At 32.8% G+C, this 18,251-nt stretch overlaps 1 protein-coding gene across 3 annotated transcripts in view; it reads left to right on the forward strand.

The window, feature by feature from the left end:
* CNTN5 (contactin 5) overlaps nt 1–18,251 on the forward strand; it is a gene marked incomplete at both ends in the record, with an annotated part of 851,694 nt that overhangs the window by 535,018 nt on the left and 298,425 nt on the right. For all 3 annotated transcript variants that reach the window (XM_082627404.1, XM_082627405.1, XM_082627406.1), the window contains one exon: nt 511–661. In XM_082627404.1, the coding sequence (XP_082483530.1) occupies nt 511–661 (151 nt within the window). The remainder of the gene's footprint in view (nt 1–510; nt 662–18,251) is intronic.

The following is an 18,251-nucleotide window of genomic DNA, read 5'->3' on the forward strand; positions in this document are numbered from 1 at the left end:
AATTTAAATAATTCAATTTCTTAAAAATATATTTCTTTCAAAACTACATTTAATTTTGTATACTATTAAAATAAAATATGCATTGAGACTCATAGATAGGAAATGGGCTACACAGGATTGCCTTCTATGCAGATAACCTCCATTTTTCCAAAGGAAGACAAAATATAGACTTCTGTGTCCAGCCCCTTCACCTTTTGTCCAAAGTGCTCATTAGTCTTTCACAATTAAAGTTGATAATCATAATTAAAGCATCTCATTCTTTGAAACAGCCTTTGTCTCTGGGCCCCACAATTGTATGGAACTATCACCTGCTGATGGAAAGAAAAGCCAATAAGATAGCTACTAAATAATAATAAATTAAATTTCAAGTTAGTGCCTTTTACATGTGTAGATATCCTATGATTTTATTAGAAATGCATTCCAAAGATAAAGTTGCCAAATCTTGGTGAATCATCCATTAGAGGTTATTGTCATTGCTTGTGGTAGAACTAACCTTTTACTTTTTCACAGCTTCAGCTCCCTCTTTTACACTGAATCAACTGAAGAAAACAATAACTATTACTAAAGGCCAAGAAGTCATCATAGAGTGCAAACCCCAAGGCTCTCCAAAACCAACCATCACTTGGAAGAAGGGAGAAAAAGCAGTTAGAGAGAATAAAAGGTTAGAAGTCTATTTCATAATTCAAACTTAATATCAGACTTTTTGAATGCAGATGATACAAACAAAGTATATGTCTTGCCATAATTGTAAGATATATGTCATGAAATGACTGAACTATGGTTTTGTCTACATAATGATTAAAAAAATCAAGTTATAAAGTTATAAAGAAAAATGTTATACCTCAATATAGCCAGACTTCTTTGCTTCAGTGGTGTTTCAGCACCCGTTGGGAATTCCACCAGGTTATGAAGAAAGCAAGCACTTTCATTAAGTTAGTAATTTTTGGCTTTCATTTGCATCTGCAGATTTGAGGATCCACAAGTTATCTATGATAATTTTTAGAGATCGGGTTTTCATTTCCATGTTAATATTTAAAATAATATAAATATACCATGGATCTTCTGGATCATCACTTTATGACAGAATACTTCCAAGTGAAATTTGTGCCGAAGTTTGCATTTTTGTTTTCAATCACACTGATGCAAAATACTATAGAATTATTTCAATTGCCACAGGCAAATGAGAAATGTTCAGAAAACTATTTAACGTATAAAGGTTTGTCTTTGGTATGTAAAGCCAAAGGATACCACAGGAATACAAATGGGGAAAAGTGATGAGAGAATCAAATAGTTGCATGACAGTCTATATATGGGAAATTTGAAAGTCCCATGCTTTACCAATCATTATCATGTGGTGTTTTAACTTTGGCATAATATTATCCTCCATTCTGTTAAAATAATATTGTGTATGTTGTTTTACAGTTTTGTTTTTCATTTGATCTATAAAGATAAGGAGTTTATGTTTTGTTTTATGTTTGGCTGTCTGTAAACATATAGCTAAAATAATTTAAGCCAGCATTAGGGGTCCCTTTAAGCTATTCTTTAAGTAATTTTGGAATATTTTGAAATACTTGAAAAATTTCTTTAGAAAACATATATATTTTTCCCATTCAATTCTGAGAAACATTGTTTTAAATTGCTTGTCTCTGATGAAATAATTTATGAATGATTGGATTCCATCAAGGCCCAAGAACCTACACTGCCTGGAAAAGGTGATAACCTAGAATTGACATGGGTCATAATGGACATTTTGTTTTGAAAATATTTTCTCTTTCTTAGTGGGGGTAGTGTTGGGCAGCAAATCACACACTGTGAGATCAGCGTTGCATTTCGTTGAATTGCATTTTGTTGAATTATATATGGTCGAATTGAAGTTTTTTGGATTATTGCTCAGAAATATGAAAAAAAACTGACACAAATCATTCATTAAAGCAGAAGAAAATTAATTCATCAAATACCAGTAAGAACATATTTACATTGCTTGGTTATCATTTTTTCTGAATGTATTAAAATTTTTCATATCATCAAAATATATATGCCATATTAGTACAAGCCATTCCATTTGAAATGCATTACTTTGTTTTATGTTTGTGGATGGCATGTGAGCCTTGTCTTATTTATTTCAGTTCACCATATAATGTTCCTCATCAACTATTCATAGACATCACATTGAGTTTAAAAATGTAGCATCTCTTTTGTCAAAGCAAAAGTACTGAGAGAGGAACGGGATTATGGATTTTCTATTACAACAGATATGAGCATAATAACCTTTTTATTTGCCAGAAATTAAAAAGTATAGTTTGTGAATTTTCCATTTTTCTTGCTCACTTTTCTATTCACTGCTAACCCCTTGGGTTAGTGAGACAAATACAATGGCTTCAAACTCAGATCAATCAATTTTTCCAGATCTAAATATTTCTGGTCAAAGTGCTATTTAGGAAAAAGGCTGGAAGGTGTTTTTATTTAAGTAAAAGGAAGATTTGGACACAATTACTTAGCATTGTGTTACCCTGATATGTTTATATCATAATAGGTTGGTAAACTGGTTTAATTTAATAACAAAGATCAAAGGTAAGAGTGCATTTTTATATATTTTTTGGCCACATCTGCACGACATGCAAGATCTTAGTTCCCTGACCAAGGATTCAACCCATGCCCCATGCAGTGGAAGCACAGAGTCTTAACAACTGGGCCACCAGGGAAGTCCCAAAAGGGCATTTTTATTCTTAAAAATTGACAGGACAACTTGCAAAATATAATTTTTAGTTGTGTACAATTTACTACCACACTGAGACTTCAGGTTTCATAAAAAATACAATCTAGTTGGGTATAAAAAAATGTTCAAATATTAAAATAAGAGGCTAAGATTTAATTAACAATAGAAAGAATTCCACAAAGTAGTATAAGAAGACATGCATAGATATTTGGACAACTGTACATTCTAAAAATATGAATGGAAACTTGAAACTTAAGATTTTAATTATATGTATTATACATTATTTAAAATAGCATCTCAGTTACACATGACAGCTTATTTTCTTACATATATTTTAGATCGTTTGTCTCTGTTACAAAGCACCTCAACCATTTGTAAGAATTGTAAATATAAGCTTAAGTGTAAAGGGAGATGTTAGAAAACTGTTAAGGCTTTGAAAACTTTGGGTCATATGTATTTCACATGGGGCTACAGATTCAAATCATAGTTTATTTTGTTGTAATATAAGTATATTCACCATTCATGTTATCTTCATCAAGTATGTCCCCCACTCATGCAACATACAACTGGGAAAAAAATGTTAAATGAATAGCTTTGCCCTTCATTCATAATCTTCACAGTTATTTGGAGTCTTTCCAAATTAAAGATTGAAACAGCAAATGGCATTTTCCTACATGGGCAAATAAAGACTAGTATTACATTGGGTAAAAGGTTTTAAAGTAATAATATATCATAAGAAGAACATTTAAGTGTGAGAAACATATCCCAAAGCATAAAATTGTGTCCAGAGCAATAGCATAAAAATGTAATAAAAGCTTTCTAATTGCAGAAAAAAATGTTACCTAATCATCTGAAAACATGTCAGAAACTCAAAAAGGTGAATTTAAATCTAGCATTAATTTCAATTTAACTCTAAACTGTAAATGCAATGTTATAACAACTGGAGGTTAATAGTCAGTCATTTGTTTTATCAATACAGTGTCAAACAATTTATTAGCTTACCTTTTCTGCCACATTTTCATGGAATGTTCCCAAATTCAGTTTCATTTTGTTTGTTTTGGGAGGGATACTTCAAAGTGCAGACTTTTTTGAATTTATCTGTTTCACTAAAGAAATACAGAAACCATTATTCTAAAGTTTAAAATTTAGTAAGGAATAACTAGAACACAACATGAATTTTAGAAGAAATATGATTAACAAATAAGTTGTCTGATTATACGTTACAAAATATTTCATTCATTTGGCCCTAAATGATACATCTAAAGTATGTAAGAAAATTGATTATATTAGAGTTTGAGATTTGCTTTTAGTCATTTTTTTGTTTATATTACAGAATGAGTTGTTTATATCAGAAAATGATCAGTATGAACTGCTGTTCAAACATTAAATCATATTATTATTAATAATGATGATGATTACTCATAAGTCTGTAACATTTATGATTTACAGAGCACTTTAACATTGTGGGTAACAGAACCCAGTGTGTAAAACAGGAAGACTATGAGTTTTCAACAAGTTACTTAGTTTTCTTACTTATAAAATTGGAATCTAAAAGAGTAACCTTGTTGGGTTCTGAAAAATAAATGAAATTTTGTGTGTAAAATACATTGGCTGGCGTATGGCATTTAGTAAGTGCTCAATGAATGTTACCATGGTGATGAAGTTGTTGCTGCTGAAGTTGACAGTGGTGGTGTCGGTGATGATGATGGTATCATTTGAGCCTTTGAATCTTTGCATAGAGGTCTCAATTTTTTGTTATCAATAGTTCTGAAAAACTTTAACACTTTCCTATCCTTTCTCTACCAATTAAGGGAAACATACCTGAACTAAGTTATTATCTGGCATTAAAGGAGTCTTTTGGACCTTCCATGTGACAAATTTGTTAATCTGAGTCCCTAAATTGACATTCTTTGTCCATCACACCCCAAACCTCCACTTCTTGGCATCTATTCCTGGTGTGGCCATTCTCACCAATCTTACCTACTCCTAGTTCAGTATCATTGAGATAATTTCTAAACTAGCAGGTGGAATAGTTGCTTGTTCCATGATCAGTATTTTAGGCCATGTGAATATACATATAGATAAATATACATGGGGAGTTAACGGAAATAGAGAAAAAGATTTTAAAACTATATTTATTTTTTTCTTTTAAGAAATCTCTTGGTTTTGCCCCATTTCTTTTAAAGATCACCAGCACATATCCACTTAAGTTCCTTTATCAATCATGTCCATTTTCATACTAAAAGGAATTTGCTCCAGGAGTACTAAGACATGAAACAGTCCATGGGGATTTTCTCCTCTAGCATACTTTCATTCAGAATGTTCTGCTCATCAACCTCATATTAGATTTTCACTTCAGCTCATTATTTCCGTTACTTGGCCATTAACTTTTGTTAAAATATAATCACCCAGAGGCACTCCAGCAGTGCACAAATATTAAGCTTGCATTATTCCTTGTTCATTTCCTGTACTTTTTGTGGACAAAGACAATTTTGGCTGAAATGAAGAATACATAGCTTTTGGTAAAGGCACGATTTGTTTTGTTTCCTTTTCATCTGCACATATATAAACTGTTATTGCAATGCATAGAATATGCCATACATGTTTTAAAAATTATTGACAATTATTGGAATAAGTACCAATTTTTATTTCTAGACAGCAGTGGTGGGTACCACTTACAGAGATAATAGACTATAAATTCAGATGGGTGCTGAAGAAACCCTGCATCCCAAAATATACAAAAATATCCTATGGAGGGGCAGTATTATAGCGTAATTTTTCTTTTATGGGTCTATAATCTAAGGAAAGACTTGTCCAAAATCCCTTGTAATAACCCCCTCTTCACCAAAGGAGCTTCAGAACGGCGAAGTTTCCAACTTACTCATTTAACACGCAGAGAAAATCGCACTTGGAGTGCCCATTAGTTGACTTCTAGTGGGAATTCATGTTGTGTTTATTAGGCAACAATGATCAGGCTCACATACTGACTCACAGACATATGGAAAAATATATTCTTAGCACAAGTCCTGAAGGACACTGTTACTGAGGGGAAAACAGGGTCTTCTTTCATTTCCTAAGGAAAAAGAGGAATTCATGGGTATAATTAAGGTCTTGTTTCTGTCCCTTTATTTCCATCTACATGCTGTGTCTGCTAATGAACAAGCTGTTTCGTTGTTTCCTCTGCGACAATGTCTTTTACATATTAAGAACATAAAACAATATAGACCCTAGGTATCTTGCTTTTTTCAGGGTCTAAGGAATGTATGAGAGGAAATGAGCATTCATATATCAAGAATATATCAGTTGACTTCCTTTATTAATTAAAATCTATGCTTTCAAAGGAAATAAAATAAAATAACATTTATCTAAGGGAAGAGAAGGTTGATAGTTGATTTCATAAGTTTTAATATGTGTGAACTGCTTGCAATCTACAATGTTTTATCTACTATGTTTATCAGGGACTGTGAATTGCTGTTCCAGAGGCCCACCAAGCTTAAGGGGATGAGGAGGAAATGGCCTTACATTCATTATGGAGGGGTTAGGATGCTGACTTCCTGGTTTCAAAAGCTAACTGCAGAAGGTTCTGCCTAATTAAACTTCTCTTTAAAATGTTAGCAAAACACTAAAGAGGAAAAAATGCAAAACCATAGGAGCATTGGAAATTAACCAATGTATATGAACAAATTTTTGGCCTCTAGGAAGAATCATGCCTTTAAGTAAAAATGGGCTCAATTAAGAAATGCTCAAGGGCTATTAAATATTAAAACCTAGGTCCCTGAAACTACAAATAAATCAGTATAAGAAATCAAAAGGGAGTATTCCACTAACCGCCTTCCACCCTCCAAAGTATTTTATATTTAATTACTCTGAACTCTCATAATTCCCCAAAGCAGGTTATTCATTTTCTCTCCTTGTAAACTTTACACAAACTTTTCCCTTCTCTCTCCTCCCCTTCCTTGTAGCATGCTGGTCAACCTCAATAACACTTGAAACCCTAACTCAAAAGACAGAACTCTCTTCTTATGCTTTCTTACCATTGGAAATGCTCAAGCAGATACAATAATCAAGAAGCTGTATTTAGTAGGAAGTTAGATAAATGATGTAACTCAACTTCTAACTTTTAATTTAGTTCCCAACATGTGCCAATTCACAACCCTCTGATTTAGATATTGTCATCTCTAATATATCAATTTTGAAACTTAAAGAGATTAAATGACTTGTTCAAGGTCATCCATCATAAAGCTGAGCTTTAAAAATCAGTCTGATGCTAGTCAATGATTCTCTGACAATCTTTAATAGTCAGATTGTCTAGCAGTGACAATCTACATGGAGAATAGTGATTGAATACCTTCTTAGTGTCCATGATGTTTCTGATAATTCTGATTCACCTTCCCTGTCTATACTCAAAAGCTGCATGAACAACGTCATAGGCAGTTTTCACACACACACACACACACACACTGACAAATATTCAGAAAATCCTCCAAATAAATAACTAACTTTTAATCTAATTTTCCTTCCAACAAAAGCCATGGAGCCAAACTAAAAACCAAGAGACACAGTGGTCAAAATTTCACCTTGCTTTTATTTTTTCTTTCTCCATCTTACCTTATGATAAACTAGACCACATAGGTATTGATTGACAATCCAGTTATAAGAAATATTATTTGTTCTTTAGTTTCAGTGGCACATTGATCAATTGATCAAGTGGTATAGAAAAAATAATTCTAAAGATACCATTATTGTGATGCTTCTGGGCTGTGCTCGAATATTTTTCCCATTATAGATCTCCCTTATTTTGAGGGATACCCAATGTTTCTAAACTTGGTCTTCCTCAGACAATGAATCACCCCAAATTATTCAAACTTATTGAGTAACAACGTGCTCACACTACGTCAAATAGTTGAATGGGAATGGAAGATCAAAAGAATTCTCACATTTTCAGATGATTCCATTTTCAAAAGTATGTTTAGATAATATAATAATGACATGAATATTCAAATTAATGACATTCATTTAAAGACAAAACATGCATGTAAGAAAGCTTCAAATTATTTGTTCCTAACATTTCCCAAATTTAAGGTCATGGAAAATCTAAATGTTCCTCTTCAAAGGTCTTCACGCATTTTTTCATGATCTCACCATCAGTTTGTTTCATTTCCACTTTTTAAAAATGTGTTAAATATAACAAAACATGCCTCAGTTCCCAAGAGGAGGTAACACTGAAGAAGTCAGTTAATTTATGCTGCAAATGACAACAAAATAATTCTGGCTCTGTTGTGCTATGAACACCTCCAGTTTGTGGCTTTACATCTCTAGCTAATTACTAGTTTAACAAATAGTTCATAAATTCTACTTCTAAGTATGGTTCATTTACCCCAGTTACTATAAATTGCTGTACAAGTTGCTTAGTTATGCTCTCCACATAGGCACAACTTGAACAAATCATTAATTGCTTAAAGGCTTTTCTTTTCCAAAAGCCCCCCAGACTACAGCGTTCAGCTTAATTTGTCCTTAATACAAACAACATCTAAAATACTTGGGAATTCAAGCATCTAAGTACATACTACTGACTGATCCTACTATCTCACCAAGTGACTCTTCAGTGAATATAAAATAGTGAAAAGAAACGATTCTGGGGATGTTTAGAAAAAAAGTATTTTATCACGGACATTTTTAGCTTCCTCTGAGAGTTACAGAGTCACTTCTGTTCAGTTTTTGCATAAATCAGCAACTAATTTAACTATGGTTGACTCATAATGGGAATTAGTGGGCTGCTTACTAATTAGGGCATAGACACAATAACCTTGACAACAATGAAAAACAACCTGCAGATCATTTCTGTAAAAGATAACATACACACATGTAATCATTAGCATGTTTGCTTCTCTTTGTTCAAATAACAAGAGTTATTTATCAGATAAGGTTAGATAGATAGATAAATAGATTGATAGATAGATAAATAGATGATAGGTAGAAAAATATAAGATGAGCACTATGTTTTTAGTTGTATCTAGAGGTTTCAGGGTACCAATTTATTTTTGTTTTTCTCTCTTTTCAGTTGTAAATAGGAGCTCCACTTCTTTCCCTAATGCCAAATTGCCGAGACACTGTTCTGTTTAATTCAATTTATTTCAGTGAAAACAAAACTTTATTCAACATATACTGAATGTAAGACACTATGCCGGTTCATACCAAAACAAGTAAGACAGAATCTCAACCCTCAAGGTGGCACCTGTTTAAAGGGCAATAAAACTAACTCATAGATAATTATAAAACAGGATATTTAAGGTAATAATAACGTAGGATTATTAACACAGGATCCTTAATAGATACTATTTAGGTAATATTAACAGGATAATTAAGACAACAATAAAAATAAATACCTTTTATTGAGAATTAGTTCTTTTATCTAGACAGTACTTAATATCAATCCTCAAAATAAGGTGCCATTGTAAGGGACATAAATCAACCTCATTTTAAATAAGGTGATTGAGTCACAGAGAGAGATTGCCTAAGGCCACACACATAGCAAGTTACAGAGTCAGAAAGAAAGTCCAATTCTCATTGGAGCCAAACCATTTCTTGGTGTAAAAAAAACTTTTGTGATTTAAGAAAAGGAGAAAATTAAATCTGTATGGAAGACGAGGGAAAACTTGGATGAACTGCCATTTGAAATAGTCCTGAAATAGGATTTGACACATAGAGGTAGAATGTATTTTACAAAGAGTTTAGAATTTGCAAAAAAAAAAAAATCATGAATCCAGCACACTTTTGTGAAAAGTAAATACTATTATTTGGCCAAGGAATAGATTATGTGTAAAAATGTAAATAAGCAGGAAAGATTGAATAGCTAAGGACAAATTGATGAGAACTTGGAAAGACAAATTGAGTCTATGCTTAATTTAGTAGCCAAAGGGTAGTTTTTAAAAGACTAAGCTCACATCTATTTGGGAATACTTACTTTTATTATACAGTTTTTTAAACTAAATTTAAGTTTTCTATAACAGAAAAAAATATGTCCGAAATATTACACTAATCTTCCCAAAAGAAAAAAGATAAAATGATGACAAATATAAAATATGTAAATAAATATTATTTAAATATCTTGATTTTATCACTGAGCTGACAAGACTGTCAGGAGGAAATGCGAAGGCCAGGACCTGAGCTTACCCTGGACTCATGTGCCAAAACTGGCTTTTATCTCAAGGGCATTTACTGACCTTAGTTTTTATGTGTTGCTGGGACAAGGGGGAAGACAAAGCCCACAGCATGCCCCCTATAAGACTGGCTCACAAGTGGCTACCCATGCAGAGTAAAACTGACTTTAATATTAATCAACCCACTCGGAAAAATCACAAGGAAAATCATGTCTTGTGTCTGAGTTCTGAATGGAGGGAGGTGGTCTTTCACTGAGATTTTGTAATTACCAGTAAGAAACCCTAAGATATAAGACCTGGGCAGCCTGAAGAATTCAGTGTAAGAATGTAGTTAAGGTCGACCGCAACATGAAGTGAACCCGGACGCTTAAGGTACAACAAAGAATTAAAGGTAATGAAAGTACCCATATGTAGGCAATTTTTGTTTTATATTGCCATAAAAAAATAATATTTTTTAATGTTAAAAAATAAGAAAAAAATCAAAAACTCAAAAAACATAACATGAGAGGGTATTTGGAGTTAAAGTGTTCCAAGATGCTTGAATTATTTGGAAACAGGTAAATATATTTATTAATTTTAGAATTTGCTAAGTTTAAGTGTGTCTAAATTTTTAGTACAATGAATAAGAGGATTGAAATTAAGTGTGCTGTTTCCAAACTAGTTGAGGAAATAAATATAATGAAAATATTAACTAATCGATGAACAGAGGAGAATGAATATATATATATACACACACACACACACACACACACATATGGCAAATGAGGGACAAATAGGAAGTATGAAATAAATTAGTAAAATACACTCAAACATCAGGAATGACTAGAAATATTGAACTAAAATAAAAATCTGTTAATCATATGTTTACAAGAGATATGCTTAAAGCATAAGGAAATAGGAAAGCTGGAAGTTAAAGAGTAGGAAAAAATTTATCAATTAAATACTAACCCCTCCAAAAACTTAACTCCATCCATATCATAAAAATAGACTATAAAAGAAGAAAAATAAAGATGGTCATTATATAAAAAAAGCTTAAATTGATCAAGCAAACAATTTAAAGCCTGTACATCTCTTATAACTGCTTCAAAATATGCAAAATAAAAATTAACCAATTTATAAGAAAAAATAGGTGAATCGCAGTAGGTGAATTTAACATATATTCCTTGTATTTCAGAACTTAGAGGAAAATTTATATCTTAAAGTCTTATATTAGAAAAGGAGAAAGCTGAAAATGAAAGAGTTAAGTGACTATCTTAAGAATTTAGGAAAAGAACATGAAACTAAACTTACAGAAAGTAACAAGGAATTAATAAAAGCAAAAAATTAATTAAACTGCAAACAAATATCAAACATAATTTAAGGGTTGACCAAATATTGGTCCTTTCAACAGTCTAAGAAAATTGGCACATCCCTAGTGATCAAGAACATGAGAGAAGACATAAAAAAATTTAAGAGAAAAAATGAAAACATAAGCACAAATTTTGCAGACAAATTGAAAACATAGTAAGAATATGAGGAATAATTGAATGTCAACAAAGTTGTATGCTTAAATGAAAAGGAGAGATAAAACATAATTTCCCAAACTGACTCAAGAAAAATTGGAAAATCCAAATAGTCAACTAATTATTATATTAATTGTTAAAAACCTTCACCCCTCCCACCACACTCAAACTCCAGGCCCAGATACTTTTACTTAAAAGTTCTACCAAACAAAGAATAAATGATTCCAATCTTACACAGTTGTTTTACAGTATAGAAAAGAAGGAAAACAACCTAACTGAAGCTGACAAAGAGAGTATGAGAAGTAAAAATACAAACCAAGCCCTCTCATGAGCACAGATGTAAAAATTCTAAACAAAATATTTGCAAATATAAAACAATAGAATCTAAAAATGATACTACACGACCAATTTGGGTTTCACATAGGAAACCAAGTTAATTTAGCATGAGAAAATCAATTTATACAATTTACCACATTAAGCATTAAACAAGAAAAATCTTAATGTCATCTCAATAGAGCAGAGAAAGCATTTGATGAAATATACCTGTTTATGATTTTAAAAAGTCTCTAGCACCTGGAGGGGAGGTGCGGGGACATTCTAAACCTCTGAAGGTATCAATCATTCAATCAATAAACTAAGAATAGCAAAATATTAGAAGCATCCCCTTTGAGACTGGGAAATAGACAAGAGTTTCTGCTATAGCCAAATTCAGCATTTTATTAGAGGTCCCAGCCAGCAAGGGAAGAGAAGAAAAAGTATGAGAAATGGAAAGTAAAAAGGAAATAGAAAGTAATGAAAGTAAAGCTTTCATTATTGGCAAAATACTTAATTGTACACAAAGAAAGTTCAAAATAATATATAGGAAAATTATTTTAATTGCTTAGAGAGTTAACTAGGTTTCTCAATACAAAACATAAATAAATTTGCATTTCTATACAACAAAACAAAGAGTGAGAAATTTACAATGGCATCAAAGAAGTTAGTTTTGAATGGGAGGCCTTGGAATTGTTCAGGGAGGGACAAACAGCATGCTTCTGGGATTAGTAATGTTCTAAGTTTAAAATTTATATTTAGTTAAAATATATGATTTAATTTATCTATAGCTGATAACTTTTCCAAAAATATAGTACACCCAGGACCCAGTATTCTAGAAGCTTATTGCTTATTCCCTCTTTTCTGATGCCAGAGGAGCATTTTAAGTGTCATATTCTCAAAGGCTTTTTTGAAAGCAACTCCTTTTTAAGATTCCATGCAAAGCAGTTACAGAGACAAGTGGCTTGAGTTTGGGATTTTCCCATAGCAATTTAGATATTTTTGTACTCTTCATCACTGTGTGCACCAGCAGTGTCATTGGACTGAAATTACTAATAACAGTGATTTACTAAACACCCATTGTGTACCAAGCTATGTTGCTTAATACTTTATAGATGCTGTTTCTTTCAAAGATGTTTTCTATGTGTTGTGGGATGTGCGTATGAACAAGTAGAAATGGAATAAGAGCAGACAATGTGAGAATGCCTGAGTATAGATCTGACTATATTGTTTGTGTTTTTTGAGAAAAATATATAAAATATTTATGGTTTACCTATAATTTTTTTTTGGTACAACTGGTTTCTCTGCTGGAATGGATCATTTTGTACACAGTTTTCCCAGGGTATCGGAAGGTCATTGCTTTCAGAACCCTCTGCATGGATGCTCAAGACCCTTATATAAAATGGCTTGTACAGTCTGCCCTGCATATCTCTGTGTTCCACATCTATGGACTCAACCTTCTGTTGATCAATCTTCTAGCTATGTGCCAGAAGATAGAGAGGGCTGGCTGTATATGCATATTCTTAAGCTTTTCTTTTAACATCTATTATAAGATACTGGTTGACCTGTACATTATAAAATTCAATTAAAAAAATTTAAAGTATTGAAATAGTATTTAGGAAATCCTCGATCTCACATTTCATGATAGTTCTTGGTAAGTAAATTAAACATGAAAAAAATTACTTATTTACTTGTTAGATGTTTGGTTGTACCCCAATTTTTTCATATACTCATTTTTTGATGATTTAATCATTATTGGGAAAAAAACAAAAGAGAAGTGAACATCACCACTTGCTAGCTGTGTGACTTGAGCAATAATAATAATTGATAACATTTATTATGGGCTTAGAGCAGGACAGGAATATGTGAAAGCATTACCTATATTAGCTCATTCACTCCCACAAGGTTGGCTTTTGAATCCTTCCCATTTTACAGACACAGAAATTGAGCTCTACAAGCATGAAATAATTTGACAAGTCACACAGTTAGTATGGGGTCAGTGGTGACAGGCTTCACATCTAGAAACCCCAGCCCCACTTATGCTCTTAAGCACTTAATAAAGAAATACCATCTCACATATACTGAGCTTGCCTAACTATCTTTCTAAGTCTCAGTTTTCTCATTTGTAAAGTGAAGCCAATGATAATTAACTCAGATTTTTGTGAGACTCTAAGATTTTGCATATTGACTTTTTTATTATTAAAGTATAGTTAATTTACAATGTTGTGTTAGTTTCAGGTGTACAACAAATTGATTCAATTTTCCATACATATATGCTTTCTTTTCTGATTCTTTTTCATTTTAGGTTATTACAAGAAATTGAATATAGTTCTCTATGCTATATAGTAGGTCCTTGTTTTTTGTATATTTTATATATAGTAGTGTATATCTGGTAATCTCAAACTCCCAGTTTATCCCTACCTCCTTTCCCCCTTGGTAAGCATAAGTTTGTTTTCTATGTCTGTGATTCTATTTCTGTTTTGTAAAGTTCATTTGTATCACTTTTTAAGGTTCCACATATAAGTGATATCATATAATATTTTTGTCTTTTTTTGTCTCACTGACTTCACTTAGTATGATAATATCTAGGTCCATCCATGTTGCTGCAAATGGCATTTCATTCCTTTTTATGGCTGAGCAATATTCCATTTGTGTGTGTGTGTGTGTGTGTGTGTGTGTGTATACCCATACATACATATCACCTCTCTTCTTTATCCATTCATCTGTCAATGAGCATTTAAGTTACTTCCATGTCTTGGCTATTGTAAATAGTGCTGCTATGAATATTGGAGTGCATGTATATTTTCGACTTAGACTTTTCATCTTTTCCAGATATATGCCCAGGAGTGGGATTGGTGGATCATATAGCAATTCTATTTTTAGTTTTTTAGGGAAACTCCATACTGTTTTCCATAATGGCTGCACCAATTTACATTCCCACCAACCATGTAGGAGGGCTCCCTTTCTCCACACCCTCCCCAGCATTAATTATTTGTAGACTTTTTAATGATGGCCATTCCGGCTGGTGTGAGGTGATATTTCATTGCAGTTTTGACTTTCATTTCTCTAGTAATTAGCAATGATGAACATTTTTTTCATGTGCCTGTTGGCCATCTATATGTCTTCTTTGGAGAATTATCTATTTAGTTCTTCTGCCCATTTTTTGATTGGGTTGTTTGGTTTTTTGATATTGAGCTGTATGAGCTGTTTGAATATTTTGGAAATTAATCCCTTGTCAGTTACATTTTTTGTAAATATTTTCACCCATTCTGAGGGTCTTCTGTTTTGCTTATGGTTTCCTTTGCTGTGCAAAAGCTTTTAAGTTTAATTAGGTCCCATTTGTTTATTTTTGTTCTTGTTTTCATTACTCTAGGAGACAGATCCAAAAAAATACTGCTGCAGTTTATGTCAAAGAGTGTTCTGCCTATGATTTCCACTAGGAGTTTTATAGTATTCAGTCTTACATTTGGGTCTTTAATTCTTTTTTGAGTTTATTTTTGTATATGGTATTAGAGAATGTTCTAATTTATTCTTTTACATGAATCTGTTCAGTTTTCCCAGCACCACTTATTGAAGAGACTGTCTTTTCTCCATTGTATATTCTTATCTCCTTTGTGGTAGATTAATTGACCATAGGTGCATGGGTTTATTTCTGGGCTTTCTATCCTGTTCCATTGATCTTTCTCTCTCTCTCTCTCTCTCTCTCTCTCTCTCTCTCTATATATATATATATATATATATATATATATATATATATATATATATATATTTGGTGTTAGTGCCATACTGTTTTGTTACAGTAGCTTTATAGTATAGTCTGAATTCAGGGAGCATGATTCCTTCAAGTCCATTCTTCTTTCTCACGATTATTTTGGATATTCAGGGTCTTTTGTGTTGCCATACTAATTTTAAAATTTTTGGTTCTAGTTCTGTGAAAAATACTATTGGTAATTTGATAGGGGTTGCATTGAATCTATAGATTGCCTTGGTTAGTATGGTCATTTTAACAATATTGATTCTTTCAGTGCAAGAACATGGTATATCTTTCCATCTGTTTCATCTTCAATTTCTTTTATCAGTATCTTCTAGTTTTCAGAGTACAGGTCTTTTGTCTCCTTAGGTAGATTTATTCCTAGGTATTTTATTCTTTTTGATGTGATGCTAAATGGGATTGTTTCCTTAATTTCTCTTTCTGAGAGTTCATTGTTAGTGTATAGAAATGCAACAAATTTCTGTATATTAATCTTGTATCCTGCAATATTACTGAATTTATTGATAAGCTCTAGTAATTTTCTGGTAGCATTTTTAGGATTTTCTATGTATAGTACCATGTCATCTGCAAACAGTGACAGTCCTACTTCTTCTTTTCCAGTTTGGATTCCTTTTATTTGTTTTTCTTCTTAAGCTGTGTCTAACACTGGAAGATTCTCAGTAAATAGCAACCATTTGCCTTACTATCAATATCATTAACGACAGCAATAATGGTCATGTCAGGGAGGGCAGGCATTATCATTAGCTGCTGGGAAGGAGTGAATCTTCACATTTTACATTTGAATATTATCTTTAAACATATGAATGAAACTGGATTCATTTATTTTGTCTTTAATATAACACCTATTTTTTATTTACTTCTGTGCTCAATCATTAATCATTTCATGCTACAGAAATAAAATCTTCTGAACTGCTCAAAGTAGTTTTATCTCCCCAGCAATGCACAAAATCCACACTATGTTGTCTAGCCTACCCTCTCAATAGCCTCTGAACTGGCTTCTCTTTATCTACATTTGTCCTAGCATTCTCTACCCAGCAACTAGAGTTATCATTTAAAATATAACTTGAATCACGTCAGTTTACTTTTTAAAACTTTCCAATGCTCCCTCCTCTATTTAGAATAAAATTAAAACTTCATACCATGTCATGTGAGACCCTATATGAACTGACTGCTGCCTTCTTCTTTCTCCACATCTCATTACTCCCCTTCCTCTTACTCAAAAAATTCCAGTTCCACAGTCCTTCTTCCTGGTCTGTGCACATACTAGTTATTCCTGTCTCAGGGTAAGGCACTTCCTATTTCCTCAGTTTGAAACACTATTGCCCCAGGGTGTTAGCACTGTTGTGTCCTTATGTATATCTAAGTCTTGGGTTGAATGTTACCTTCTCAGAAGCATTCTTCACCCTCTATCTTTAATAGAACCTCCATCTCAATTATCCCTCTCATTTCACCTCATCTTGTGCTCTTCAAATCACTTATCACAATCTGAAATAATCTTGTTTGTTTATTTTATGTACTCTATAGTTATCTGTCTCCCTCCCTGGAATAGAATCTCTGGGAGGCAGCGACTGTGGTGGTTTTTTATTCAGTAACCTCAGGGTCTAGAATGGTGCTCTGCACAGTATGGAAACTAATCAATACCTTTAAATAAATCTGTTGGAAAAACACAGGAGCCCAAATCCTCTGCAGTCTTACCTTTTGTCTCCATGACCCAGCCTCTCAAATGTGAGTGAAGATGGTAATATTTCAAGCTAAATTATTAAGGATATTATGAGGATTAGAGGAGACAGCATCATATAATACTCTAAATTTCTTTGAAGAAAGACATTATAATAAAGGAAGTGATAGTATATGACTATTTTATTCACATAAAGATCTGAGGCTTCTCTCTTAAATGGTAAAATTAAAATAGCATGGAATTATATTAGGAATTTATAAGAAGAACAGTCAGTTCCCTTTGTGTTTTTAATTTAAGAAAATTAACTAAATGGAGTTGCATTTCCAAGATAGCTTCTTTTATGCTAGATTAAAGTCTGATTCTCTAGTCAACCCAGTTTACATGACTATCACTGGATTAAAAGTGGCAGCCGTAAGGTGTGAGCTTTCCCATCTCTACCTCATTTACCCAGTGAAGCATCAGCAAAACTTCTGTGGGTGGTTTAAATGCTAATATTCAGAAAAGCAGTCTTGGAAGCAAACACCAGCTGTATTTAAGGCCTGCGTTTTCCTGGTGAATGTGTCTCTAGGGGTGTAACTTTCTGGTGCCCAGACTTTTAAGCACCATCCATATTAAGCACAAATCAGAACACTTTTCACAAACCACTTAATGCTGTTTAAACCCCACAGGTAAATCATTTTAACTAAATACTTTGATATAGCTTTGCTCTCCAAACTGTCCCTATCTGGTTTTAAATACTATTATGAAATTGTTTTAAAAATTTAGAGGTTGGCATACGATATTAGAGCTGTTATATCTATATAAATCATGTGTGTGGAATAAGACTGTGTTTTTCTCCCATACTGAGATCAATGCTTAAAATTTTATGTCATTGTCCTCTGTGTATGTATGTGCTGGGGGGAGGGGACGGGGGCCAGTACGCATGCATGCACCCACGTGTGCATCAATTTTTAGTGCAGTGATTTCCAACTTCCATTCTCTGGAAGTTGGTTAGGGGCTCTGATGCTTAATATGGAACTGAAACAAGATGTGTTCCTTAACTGTATAGGATGTAAATGGCATTTAGATCCTTAGTCATTAAGCTTCTTCCATCAAGCAGAGTTCTTGGGGT

This window comes from Mesoplodon mirus, assembly GCF_964341445.2.
Source record: "Mesoplodon mirus genome assembly, chromosome: 7".
Classification (NCBI taxonomy): Eukaryota; Metazoa; Chordata; class Mammalia; order Artiodactyla; family Ziphiidae; genus Mesoplodon; species Mesoplodon mirus.